We start from the raw sequence: 14,183 nt of genomic DNA on the forward strand, positions 1-14,183 counted from the left end.
TAATACAGGTTTGACTGTGTAGTTCATTTTGAGTAATGTTATCAAATGAATGCTGATTATGCGATTCATACATGTGTAGGCCTCTTGACTACAGCTTTTTCCATAATTTACACCCCTGGTTTAGGGATCTGCGCGTCCTTATCGGATTTTAAAGGTCCGCAGAAATCGACAGCTTCTCATTTTTCTGCCTAGACATCATTCTACTATTCCAAGGTAAATTTGTTGCTAATTTTGATTTGTGCAGTTACTTCTGAAGATTTGAACAATGAGCGAGACACGGAGAAAGGAAAATCTGCATTGAGAATGTCCGTCTAAATTCTGCATAAAGTCAACCATCTTGTAGTACCCCGTGACGTCACGTCTGATGTGTTTGTCTAATTCTTCGTCACTTCATGGAATGTCGTTCGACCAGTAAAGCCCCCATAATTATCCCCCACTCACTGTCACCCATCACTTTCCTCTTCCTTAATGGAAGGCCGATCAAAGAACTAGTCTTGAAAGCTAGGGTATAATGTGCGCGGGTGTCCACTGTCACTTGAAAAAACAAAAACGTGTGTGCTGATCGTCTGCGGATAAAGAGCGCGCTTGCAACAAGTAGTCGTCAGTAGAACGCAGTGTCGTGGCGATAACATGGTTTCTGCTAAGCGCGTGGATCCACATGATTTTGAACTCAACCGTATTTCTCTAACGTTCTGATCTCATTTTCAGCTCAGCAGTTGAAAGAGGTATGACCTGACGAGATCTTCAAACAAGTCATTTAGGTCTGCAAAAGTCATTGAGTGTTAGTCACTTATCTTCAGGGGTCAACACCTCCCAGATAACGACTTCCTTTTTAGTTTGAGCGCCAGGTCTGAGCATACGATCAGAACAAGCAAAAGAGTCACAGTGGATCAGCGCAGTTGATACTTTCCTCGATATAAATCGCGAAGTCACAATTTTAGATCAAGTTATTGATTCTGTGCAAGTTGCCGTCAGACCCTACTGGGTTGAACATTCGTTGACATGAGGATTCAAGATCATTCAGATGTTTACTTAGCTATCGGTGCTTGGCAAGAAAGTGCGATGAAAGACTTCTGAGCGGAACAGAACGGAGACTTAAGTGGATACATTGCATTATCTTGGGGATCACACTTCTAATCATTACTGTGGAATATTAATGAATTTCACCTAAGTCCCTCGGCAAAACTCTGGGAGCACACGTGTTGGGATCAAGCTCTGTGCTTTTTCGCCGGTAGGAGAAGTTGCAGGGTGAAACGTTTCGTAGGATTCGAAATGGCTGCCATGGCATGTAGCAATCTTCCGGGGCAGCTGGCCCTGAGCTACTCACAACCTCTCCTCAAGTCGCCCTTCTATTCCGACATTTATACCGTCCAAGAGGAAATCGACACCAACTCTAATCACATATCACAAAGCATCGTCAAGCAAAAGTCTGCCTCCTTACACCGCGGCACGGTCCGGTTCGTGCAGACACCGCCAACCGATCTCAGCATCGCCAGCGATCTCTCGAACTCGAAGGACTCCGGCATCGGTTCGGGCGACGACGCCAGTCCCAGCCCGATAGAGATCAGGATACATCGAGACTATGATCGCGAGGAGGAGGAGGAGGTCGAGGAGGTCGTGGTAGACGGCGCTGTTGAGAAAGAGCAAGATGCAGCGAATCAAGAAGAAGATGAAGAATTCGTGAATTTCTCGAGGACTGCCAAGAATTTTACCGACGTCGACGTCGAAAAACTTTCTTGGAAGGAGAGGACTGAACGAATGGATAATTGTATCAGCTGGCTGAGAGAAGAAATAGTAAGTATTCCAGATCCCTTCTTCTTCAGATATCCATAAATTTTTGTGATAGGGACAATTCTAGCCTGTACAGGCACGGGAATAATATCATAGCAAAATGACAATTTAAGCTACTATAATGATATCACACTAAATTCCGCTCAGAAGTTTATACATGAAAAACGACAGTATGATACGAAAGCAATGAACGCGGAAGACAGTGGTTTCTTTGTTTGTTTGTTTGTTTTTTTCGTTTACCGTAAGTTAGGGAATTGCCAGTTATATTACAGTAGCATACAGTCATGTACACTACAAATATGTGCCAAACGCACACACACACACACACACACATGTACTCATAAAATCATGCTCGTGTACCCTGCATTTTCACAGATTTTCACAGGGAATACAGGTTTGCATATAAAATATACAACAAAATAATGTCATCTAGCAGATAATTCGTCAAATTCAGTCAGCTATTTTTCTTCCTTTTTTTTTCATAGATAGATTCACGTGAACCCTTCTCACATCAAAGTACTTCAATAGGATAGCTGAGCTTACGATATGTCAAATATAATAATGCAGCTACTCAGAAAGAATGTGGAAATCACTTGTTATAACAATTAAGGTTATGATGACGTCACTTCATGTTTTGTCACCTAATACGAGCGACGTGGAACGCGGGGTGTATATTCCAATTTACGCCATAGGTGCTGATTGTGCCACATACAGCACATTATAACCTGTCAGCACGGCATTTTCGACTACAACACAAGTAGCTGATTCATGTCCAATTACTCTAATCATGTGAGTTCCTCTCATGTTGTGCACAAAGTCCGCGTGATGGGCAGAGTCAGAGAGCGACGAGAGCAGATGAATATAAAAGGATTCAGAGAGAGAAAGAAGAACACCGAGAATGGGGGAGAGTAAAGCCCGCCGCGCACTATACGACTCACGACTATACGACTGACAGATTTTGGATCTGAAATAAACAAGCATGTTTATTCCGAGGCTATTGTGATTTATTTCGGATCCACAATCTGCCAGTCGTATTGTCGAGAGTCTTGTAGTTTGCGTTTTAGAGAGACAGTGTTGAGAGGGAGAGAGAGAGAATCTAACAGACAAATACTCGAGACTATGATAGCGTGATTATGAGCAACCCTCGTCACACGTTTACACGAGGTTAATGTCAAATTAAACTTACTAACTTACTTAAACTTACTAATAACACAAGCCTGATTTCAATAGTGACACATTGCCTATTACTCGTGTTATATCGAAGGAGGGACTCGCATTCCATTCGATTTAGAAATGACTGCAGTGCGACAATGCCTTGACTGCTTGTTCTGACTTTATGGACAGGATTAAGCAGTATTCAATGGAAGATAAAAATTACACAAGGAAAACAGCCTAGATAGAACACAGTGTAACACAGTGTGAATGATATGATAAAATGATATGATATGATGATATGATATGATGATATGATATGATATGAAACACAGTGTGAGCGCAACGTGATTACAGTGTGAAATCTCTGCACACTTTTCAATTCGAGCGTTTTAACATCGTGAACACATTGTGAATCATCAACTCCCAGTGTGAATTATCAATTCACAGTGTGAAACAGCGTGCTATGTGAACTCTCTATAAAAAAAAAACATAAAACCGTGTGATATTATAAATAATAAATTATAAATTCGAGTGTTTTCACATTGTCAACTTTGTGAGCACATCATGATGACAGCGGGACAACTGTGTTCTTTCCAGCAGTTCTTCTTTAAATTAACCTCTGATGAAAAGATTAAATTGTTAGATCGACTTTTGTTTGCCTTTCAAGGTTGTTTGATGTAAAGAGAAGTCGCAAGAGATTTTACAAATATCACGAAGTTTTTGAGAGCCCACCTCTTCGATAACTATATGATTAGCGTGAAGTTCACACATTCGCGCTGATGAGTTTAAAACAAAACTCGTCTGCATCAATGTTGGCATTTTAAGAGAGTTCAGGAAAGGTCGCCTAAGGTCGCTGAAGTCACGGGGGAGAAGGTGGACGTTAAGACATAACTGACATCGAGCTCTTAAGATCTTGATAGCTAACAGAAGTCGGAGATCATTCAAGGCGATGATGTCATCATTCTTTGTCATCTTAAAAGTACTCTTCCCCTCCTCCTTAAGAGTACCCCTCCTCCTTCTTCTTAAAAACACCCCCTCCTTAAAAGTAGTCCCCAACTCAACCCCCATCCGCCCCACATATGTCATTAAGAAGGTCATTTAAGAAACACTTGGACAGAGTTGTATCGGATCAGCTGTAATCCTGGCAGAGTCAAACTTATAATAATTAAAAGCCTTACAATTTCAAGCATTTGATTTGATTTGACATATGTCATTAAGGTCATTAAACATTTAAGAAACACTTGAACAGAGACGTATCGGATCAGCTGTAATCCTGGCAGAGTCAAACTTATGACGATAATAATTAAAAGCCTTACAATTTCAAGCATTTGATTTGATTGATTACTAAAACTACAGCGGTCGTACTTTTTTAATCTCGGTGGACAGTCCCTGCACACTTATTAACATATTTCACCGTACATTGAAGTTATGATAATGATAATATATATATATATATATATATATATATATATATATATGGGTGTGTGTAACACGACATAAGGAATTTTGTCTACATTAGAAGTCTATGTGAAATAATATTTTATTTAACAAGTTAGAAAATATAGAAGGAACCGGAAAAAGAATTCGAAAATTTCGCCTTGGTCAAGAATTCAGTGATTACATAGTGGGTGCATTTCTTTTGTAAGAAAGCTATCCAAAGCCGTAGCAAAAAGTTTTCCTACGGTTGTCAAGATGGAGAAATTAGGGAAAATTGAATTTATAAGCGAAAGAAGCTTGTACTAGTTTGGAGACGTCAAAAAGCACGTGAAAGCGGAGATTCGATGTTTATTCACAGAACGCTTTAAGCGAACTTACTGACCTTGGATGGTGAAAGCATTTCATATTCACCTGTATAGGCTACAGAATTCATCGAACTGTTGCGATGTTATTATTATATATGTTATTATTATATAGGACTAGTTTAGCTTGGGGTTAAATTATCAGTAAGCTCCATGACATTTGACTCTCCCTCATCCTCCTTGAATGTTTTTATAAATAGACAATAAAGGATCAACCCCGCCAATCGTATCTTTACCTCCGGAGTTTAATCAGTAATGGGGCCGTGCGTTGTTGATGTTATTCCGGAAGTTGACTTCGCGCCAGGAGCGACAAGTTGATTGCATCGTCAACGTTCGAAGCTTTGTCGTGTTGACAAAACGAATAGCTTTCTATAGGGAGATTAGGGACCGAAAAAGTAATAACACTGAAACATCAAAAGATGGGGAAGATGTGATAGCGATACCTATAAGCATCAGTTGGAAGTATCAATGTCTATTCCTACGGGATGGTATAGTAACGATTAGAGTAGGTCTATGTCTGTATACATTGTTTATAATAAGTTCCACTAAATCAACTCTCTGCTGAGTGAGGTTTGTCTCTGACCGTAAAGGCCCTATTATGTGTATGGGCGTTCACATAGTAGATGTACAGAGCCTGCGCATGGTGAGCTATCTAAGTGTTGAGTTAAGACTGAAAGGAAGGTATTAATTTAACGGCGATTCGGCTAAGGCGGAAAATGCCCCTGTGTGGCGTGTGGAATGACAGTCACGTCATATATATCCAGTAAATCCCCCGGCATTTTTATGGACAATCTACAGGAAAGGTATCAAGATCAGACCTAAAACACTACACTCTCTCGGCTTAGCCACCATTAGATGCTTTTTGGCTTGGAGAGGCATAGTACCGTATCCAGTCGCAATAAAGTAATGCATGAACAGGGGCGGATCCAGGAATTCTGTAAAGGAAAGGCGCCTTGACTAAATTAAATGGGGGCGCACGTACCCCCCCCCCCATTTTTCTTTTCATTTCTTTTGTTTTGACCAAAAATAAAGAGGAGGCGCGCGCCTGGTGCGCCCTCCTCTGGATCCGCCACTGATGAATTCAGCTCACCTGTAATCTCTTTATTAATGATTTTGTATTATGATGTTGAATTCTCCTTCAAATGTTGTATGGATATTCATGGATATGTGCATTCACTGATTAGATAATGACACATTTCTAAAGGTTATCCTAATCAGTTTTGTTTTACTTTCTTTCCTTTGTCTATTTTTTTTTTACATTGTAGTCGTACATAGTTATTGTATACAAAGCATTTTTTCTAGCTTTAATTTATAGAGTATTCAGAGATGAGAGATATACGTAAGGGTACCGTCGCAAGGCGATGTTAGTCTAACCACAATAAGTAATCATTTCTATCGTTTTTCACTTAAAACTAGCAGATATGTTGAAGCATTTTACGTGTCATCATCCATGTTTACGTTGATAGAGGTCGCAAATAAATTGGGTAAGTTTGAAGTATCTATAGAGGAAAACAGGGGAATGTTATAGTAGACCCTAAATTGACCCAACTGAGGACATACATAATTTATTCAATTCGATCTTTTCAGAATGTATTGTAAAAGTGATCGTTAAAGACGATGCAACAACTAAACCTGAAATGAAACTTCAAATCAAAGCGAAATGTCTACTTTTTTCTTTTGTTGCGACTGACACTTAAGGTTTGAAATGCTTTCGCGTGTGACCCAAAAAGTCGATGAGTGTAAACACTTTTTACAATTCTTTTCTATCATTGTTTTTCAAAGATTCACCACATTTCATACAGCTGAATAAAAACGAAGACAAAATCCTATCCCAACATGCAAATATCCTTCTAGGAAGGACTGAATCTGATTAGACTATTTGTTCTAACCAGTTGAAATCCGGTGGTTTTTACAGGGGCAAGGTCAAGCCAGGCTGAACTCGTTGTCTTTTTTGGAAACTATTGCGTTTGCTAACAAGTTTATAAAGCCACCAAGAAGACGAGCCAACTTCTAGCCTTTTCTATTTTTCTAGTTAAAGAAGGAAAGAAGGTGATATTGGAGATCTATAACTCGTCTTCTCGACTTCTCGCCTCCACGGACCCAAAAATGTCGAGAATGTAAGAAACTACCGAGTACCTTGTCTTCGGTGGCACTTACATACTTATTCAAACTTCCGTAGCTTGCAGTCATTCTTATTAAATGCAAAATGCCCAGTCGTGAGCGAAAAAGCAAAGAGGAGAGATACGGACAAAGTCAAAAACGAACAGACGCAATGAAGCTGCACTGTCAAATTATGAAACCAAACGCCAGCAATATTATGAACGATATCAAACCTAATTCATGCACCTTCATTCTCACACACACCTTCATTCACATACACACAATGTACAATGGACATGTACAATGTACTTGTTTGAGCACACAATCCCTCATCATTATCTCTTGTGACGACTGGTCAGGTAGTCTATAAATAGCTTAATAATTCTCACGAAGGTGACGAAACCTCAATAGCTCTCTTTGGTTAGATCCGATTACAACTATTGAAAGTACGTCTGTCAACGGATGTCTTAATAGGTATCACTCTATCATAACAATGACTCATTTGCATTCATTGATAACCTAAGTTTCATGCCAATTATATCTCTGCCCTGCATAATCATATTATTATCATCTATACAGAAACAAAAAACAGATTCATAGGCGGGGTGAAGAACTTCAGTTTACTTTGAATAGAAATGAAAGCGAAAGAGTGTTAATGAAAGCCATCTGAAACTAAAATATGTTCATTCTTCTCATAAACATGTTGGTCGCTACATCCTCTGTACTTTTTGCCTGGCCCCGTTGCATGAGTTTCATATTGCATCAGTCAAGCAAAATATCTTTTCAGTCTAAAACCAAATTAGAGTAACATTCAATCGAACCAGAGGTCGGCACACGACACCATTCCACCTGTGTCCACCTCCCCCCCCCCCCCGAAAAAGAGGCGGAGCTCCACTATACACGCTGAATACATGTTGTTGTATTATTTACCCTATTTAGAAAAGTTTTTGCTGTACTCACACCAAACACACACCACATGCACGCACACACACAGACACATATACGAATACATGTCAACCTAAAAGGGATGGTACAGTATTGGTGGAGATGAAAATTCGGCTTTTTAGTTTTTGCAAGATACCAAGAAAACACATATGAAATAGTATAGAGCATACCATTTTAAGAGGAATTCAAAGTTTATTTGATGAGAATCGGGTTTGGAATGACTGAAACATCCAAAAACAAAGTAAAACAAAGCGATCGCAATAAAGTGTGGGTCCCACACTTTATTGGAATCGCTCTGTTTTAGATATCTCAGCCATTTCAAACCAATTTTCATCAAATAAACGTTGAATTCCTCATGGAATGACATGCTCCTTTCATATTTCATAAGAGGTTTCTCATAATCTCACCAAAAAATGTTAGAAACCTGAAATTAGGTCTCTACCAAAACTATACGATCCTTTTAATCAGTGGATGTAGGCCAACAGAGGTTGTTGGCCCAAAGCGTAAGGTATGTATTCCACGTCCGCTAAAATGACAGAAAGATTGTCCTTTTTATTTCCTTTTGCCGTGGTTTTGCTTCGAATCATTCTCGTCCTTCTTTCCTACTATTGAAAGAGAGGATTCAATCACACACACACACACACACACACACACACACACACAAATTGCATATGAATACTTCATATAAAAATATATCTCGCTAAATCCTTTATCTCTGTAATATGACATTGGTACATGTATACATATGTAATAAGTAACATCAATGTGTGAATATTATTGTGCGCTCTGCTTTCAAAACACAGACCACTCTGTAAAGATGGCCTTCACAAAGTGAAAGTTTATATCAATCTATATGATTATCTAGTGTTATAGTATACATTGCATATTTTGTGGGGATGTGTGTTGCGTGTACATAGAAATCGACGTGAGAATATTGAAAGTAAAACTGATATCATGATTAGAATCTCACAGGGTACGCACAGGGGTGAGAAGCAGGAAGGGAATAGTGGTTTGTAGATATTTTCAGAGTGTCCCCTTTAGGAGGATAAAAGATATAGTAGATACAAAATAGTTTGAACATACATGTAGTACATGTACCAATAAGATTCGGTAACTCCATCAAATGAAATACTTAAAGCGCACACGGGTATATTTTCTTTGACATAGTGTACTCTCAGAAGAAAATGAAAATGAAATGAAGAAAGTGAGTAAGAGAGAGAGAGAGAGGGGGAGGGAGAGAGGGAGAGCGAGAATGATTCTATGAAAAACATTGACTATGTATACTAGGCCTATCCGCCTTCAGGCAGATCTTGAAAGGTTTGGCGAATAAAATATTTGGAATTATGGGACAACCACCTATTTTAAGAAATTGAACAGAAATCCATGACAAATGATAAGAAAGAAAATCAAAGATAATAAAACTTTAAATAAAAAGGTGATATAGAGGGCTCATTGGTCTTTGGAGTAGGGACTAACCCTTCAGAACCCTGCTGCGCAAACTTTCTTTAACATGCAGATCATACAAGACACACGTCTATGTACAAACAACACAGTTTTATAAAAATCAGTGTGGCATTTGAACGAGGTCTAATATGATTGGGACTTACTACTTATCAACGAAATGACAATACACGGAAATATTTGTATACCCTAATCAAACACCCACCCTCTTCCGGGTCTGACTTTTCTGAATACTCCTATATCCTTCCTGGCATAACTATAAAAAAAACCAACAACAACAACAAGAAACGCGCCTGAAAACACACACACACACACACACACACGCATACACAAAGGCAAATGGGGAGTCAAGTTCCATTGTCACCTTTGGTTTCCTTGTCTCAGTAATACTAACATTGAGTATGGCACAGTATTTTCTCCCGCTTGTCAGGATTTCCTCATTTCGATTTCCCTTTCAATCTCATACATTTGATTCAGTATTGACCATTCATTTAAGTGTGTATTGCTCCTTCATTAAAAGTCAACCCTTGTAAAGAGATTTCTTGGGAAATGATGGCATGGTGGTTGATTATTATAGCATAACTGAATGTACCATAATCATCGAAACCACTGTAATCAAACACTATTAAATCATTTTTTTTTTACAAGCACAAAATAATGCACCGACAGATAATAATCAAAACGGTAACAGCCGTGTTTAGATCAAATACAAAAATAATCGAAAATGGGAGGCTGTCAGTAAATGGGATGGCGGGCCGTTAACTATCGCCCCGTCACTGTACAGGCATGCTAACCTGGAAACATTAAACTGCACATTACTTGAATATGAGACCATTCTGAAGCAAATAATTTTCACACAGTAATAGATATATAATGTACTCTTAAATGAATCCCACAAGGATTGGAACAATCATCCCCAGCATTCCCATTGATTCCCACTGATCAGTTACAAGCCATCCCCTTTAAGATAACATGTAATGTAACGTGTATAGTAATGATAATCCCAAGGGAGTTTTTACGTAATGGTGATGAATTTTAAAAGGTACTATTTCCAAGCTTATAACTGTTTTCCCTTCTTGTATTTTTCAGGCAAAGATGAAGAAACAAGACCAGTCTCTGATGAGGCAGTTCATGGGACTGCGTTCGACCATACATCAGTTGAAGCGGAGCAGCACCCAGAACAGCCTTCGCGCAACGTACCTGCGCAAACAGCAGTCATGCGCCAACTTCGGCAGTGACCAATCAGCGCGAGGCAACGCACCGCTCGTCCAATCACAGTCACGGAGCAGTCTCCACCCACTTGCAGCAGCGAGTGAGTCGATGTCGTCGAGCGGTAACCTGTCTTCTCTTAAATTCAAATCGAGCAACAATTTGAATTTTGGGCAGTCTGCCTCCCGCACGAACCTTGGAAGTTTCAAAGTCACGAACAGCTTACTCCACCTCGAGGAGTCGAACTTCGATTTGGACACGTATTTCGCCGACGTCGAGCCGGAGAGCGATTCATTTTTCGACGACGAAGATTCTGAAGCTTTCAACGATCAGCTGATACCTGAGGCAGGTGGTAAACTATCCGCCTTATCCGAGGACCCGTACATGCCCCAGTATCGTACGCGAACTGTGTCTCTAGTAACACCGCATTACCTCGGTCGGCCGACGGTGGCGGGCTACCTCGCAAGGTCGCGGTACATGTCGTTTTCCAGCGCCAAAGGTCGGATGGAAAGTGAACGAGCCATTTTGGAATAGATTTTAGTGGAGTTAAGATACTGAAAAGAGGGCATTAAAATGAAACAAAAAGACGAGAAATACCAAGAAGATAAGACACCAGAATGGCATGGTGTTTGTACCCTTGACAATCGTTATTGATCACAGGAATCAGGATTTGATTTTGAGATCAAGGTTAAGGAGTTCTCTTGCATACAAGTCACACTTTCAACCATAATACGTAACCGTGGGCCGGAAATTTGACTCCGGTGGACAATTACCACATGATTATTAAGTCACGTCTCAATGTAGACCCTTTACACTGTAATTGCCTTTACAAGCTATAACGCAGTGATTCGATGTCTTAAGATGTATCAAGTTCAATCTTTACGTCCATGAAAAAAATACCTCGATGCTTTAGAGAGCAGGCGCTGGCGAATCAGCTAAGTCCTAATATCATACATTAACGTAACAAAGTCAATATTTTAGTTTTCATACTTAACGTGTTTATTTGTGGTTGAGGAGCGTACGTGTAAAGCTTCTGTTAGAGCGTGCTTATTCAATGCTCTCCCGTTATAACGAAAACAGTTAAATACGAAATTCTCGTTACATCGAAGTAAAAATTCAGGACCCAAAACTATCATCTACATGTCTTAATACACTTTACTGTTACGAAATTACGATATACCGATGAGCTTTTCACGAGCAGCCTATAACAGCATCAGCCGTTTGAATTCATTATAATAGGCGAAGGGTCTTGGTTGCGAAGGAGTACAGCACTGCACTGAAATGGACTCGTATAATGTATGACTCGATGGGCTTCAACATGAAAATGAAATAGCAGACATCTTGCACAATTATGATATTACCAGGTGGTTACAGTTCGAATGTTTGAAACAATATTGTAAATACGAGGCATGTGCGAAATATTGTTTAGGAGAATTATGCCGAAATCCATGCAGGATTTATTGGTAATTTGGCAATCACGTTGAAACAGTATTTATGTCAGTATGTAGATGTTGGCCTTTACTCTGCATTGAATTGTGTCTTTATGTGAAATCTGCCTATATTTGAAAGTTGTATTTATCTTGAAATGGCGACCAAATAGGATATGACGTAGATTTTATTCAATAAAGTTATATTAGAAAATATAAAGCACATGCATACGTGTTGTATTTTGTAAATGTACATGTATTATGTAAATCACGTTTAACTCTTCATTCCCTTGCGCAACATGATTGGACGCAACGTCAATGGAATTTTAGAATGTTGGTCCTACGAGATACCTTCCAACCTGCCTTACAAGCAAACTCCCCCCCCCCCCCCGTCCCTTCTGTCAAAGGGTTCCTGGGAAAATCATTCAAACTTGAGTCATTTTTTAGCACAATATATACTATATTCTACTTCGAGGCCATCAGGTTTAAAGAGTCTAAGATGATAACATGTCTAAATCTAGACTGCATGATACCTAGCTCCTTTGACGGAAAGGAAAAACAGATCATCTTTTCTCATGTGTAAGAAATAGCATCTTTCGACTCCTTCTTCTTTTTCAGCTGCCAACACTGTTGCACCATGGCCCAGACAGCACATTGTGCCATCACGTATATCATCCCTATACCTGCATAAACTATTACGTAACTACACCACTGCCAATGACTGCCATCCTTCTCTTAAACTTATTTTACAAGATTTTCGAGAAAGCAAAGATAGAGGGGGAGATAGGGAGGGAGGGGGAGAGAGAGAGAGAGAGAGGAGGGAAGGGAAGGAGATAGAAACATGGTTCCGTTATAGATTCTTTCAAACTTTGGAGAAGGATGTTTAGATATAGGAAATATTTCTTACTGTTGCTTTCGTTTGGGAAGACATTCTGGATGTATCTTGAAATGGGCTTATTTACAAACATAGCTAAACGTGAGAATGATTGCATTATTGAGGTTTCAATGATGTCGCCAAGACGTTTTGTATGTCCTACAATCATTACTAGGCAGATCTCTCCATGTTTTCTCCTACGCTTCAATCTAGTTCCCGACTAACAGATGAATTTCCATCACTATTTTTCCATCTGAGATGAAACTTTTCAATGTTGGGTAAACCCTCCCTTTAATGCTTCTACACCTCCACCTAACGGGTGAATCACGAACATGACTACATCGTCACATAGAGCAAAGCAGACCCATTATTGTGAAAACCAGATAGGAAGTGACATAAGAGGTCGAGAGTATAGTCAAGTATCCCAACCAAGAAGCGAGTCGTGCGTCATTCCCCTGCCCATTAACCCTTTTTGTGTCAATGAGCGAAATGTTCACAAATTTCACACACATGGCTAACAGGACAGGACATGGACAGGAGAGGAATTTGGCACGCAGTGAGTTAATGTATACCAGGAGCTCGTGTCTCGAGCGGGATGCCGCGTGTTGGCGTCATCGAGTGTCAAGGGAATACAACAGCCACGGGGGTGAAAGCAGCATGATGAACACATAAGCAACAGATGAAATGATGGTGAATAAGTTGATAGAAACAGGTTATTCAAAATGGCTATTAGTTCTTTGATATTTCGTAAGAATCATTTCATTCTATTTTATTTCATGTCATTTAGCATTCCATTCCATTTCATTTCACTTCATATAGTTTTCCATTTTCAACGAAAAATCGTACACCCTTATAATTGCTACTCGTTTGTATAAACCCAAAGTTTTTCTTTTAATGTATTTAAATGAACTCTTTCATTGTCACATGAAAAGATAACAAATTTTGAACAAAGTCATATAAACTCATTTAACGTTGTATCAAATGATGGTATCAAACAGACTGTTGGAAAAGGAAGGGACTGCTATTAAAAGAAGCTTAACTTATATATTGCAGACCCCTCAGAAATTAGTAGACCAACTTTTCAACAGCTGCTAGGTACAAGAGCATTACATATAACCCCCACCATTTCAGAGGAAGAGTATTCTTTTAAAGTTTCTGGAAAGTTTCATTTTCTGAATTTACTTTCTGCAAGAAACACGCAAATAACTTCATGGTCACATGAGTGTCCTCAAATACCACACTTCAGATAATTTTATGAAATTCAAGTGGACATAATTTTACGTGCTCTATAATATCTTCATCTACATTCTCTTTTTTGTATAGAATTCACCCCTTACATAGCCTCCAACGCCAGTTGTTAGGGGCTCCAAAGTGTCTAGAAAAGTTGCAACATTTTCGATGAGCTCACAAAGTAGGCATCGC

General features: G+C 39.4%; 1 protein-coding gene across 1 annotated transcript; it reads left to right on the forward strand.

Annotated features, from left to right (window-relative positions):
• Positions 1 to 809: 809 nt before the first annotated feature.
• Positions 810 to 12,001, forward strand: LOC140234167 (uncharacterized). Its single transcript, XM_072314238.1, has 2 exons — positions 810 to 1,794; positions 10,341 to 12,001. The coding sequence occupies exons 1-2, from the start codon at positions 1,273 to 1,275 to the stop codon at positions 10,992 to 10,994; spliced, it is 1,176 nt and encodes a 391-aa protein (XP_072170339.1). The 5' UTR covers positions 810 to 1,272; the 3' UTR covers positions 10,995 to 12,001.
• Positions 12,002 to 14,183: the final 2,182 nt, after the last annotated feature.

The sequence above is a fragment of the Diadema setosum genome, chromosome 10 (assembly GCF_964275005.1).
Source record: "Diadema setosum chromosome 10, eeDiaSeto1, whole genome shotgun sequence".
Lineage (NCBI taxonomy): Eukaryota > Metazoa > Echinodermata > Echinoidea > Diadematoida > Diadematidae > Diadema > Diadema setosum.

Bases quoted from the DNA above. Each gene is read 5' to 3' on its own strand.
- LOC140234167 (XM_072314238.1), top strand. From the start codon at position 1,273: ATGGCTGCCATGGCATGTAGCAATCTTCCGGGGCAGCTGGCCCTGAGC. The intron at 1,795-10,340 runs GTAAGTATTCCA...TGTATTTTTCAG, and splicing joins GCTGGCTGAGAGAAGAAATA to GCAAAGATGAAGAAACAAGA.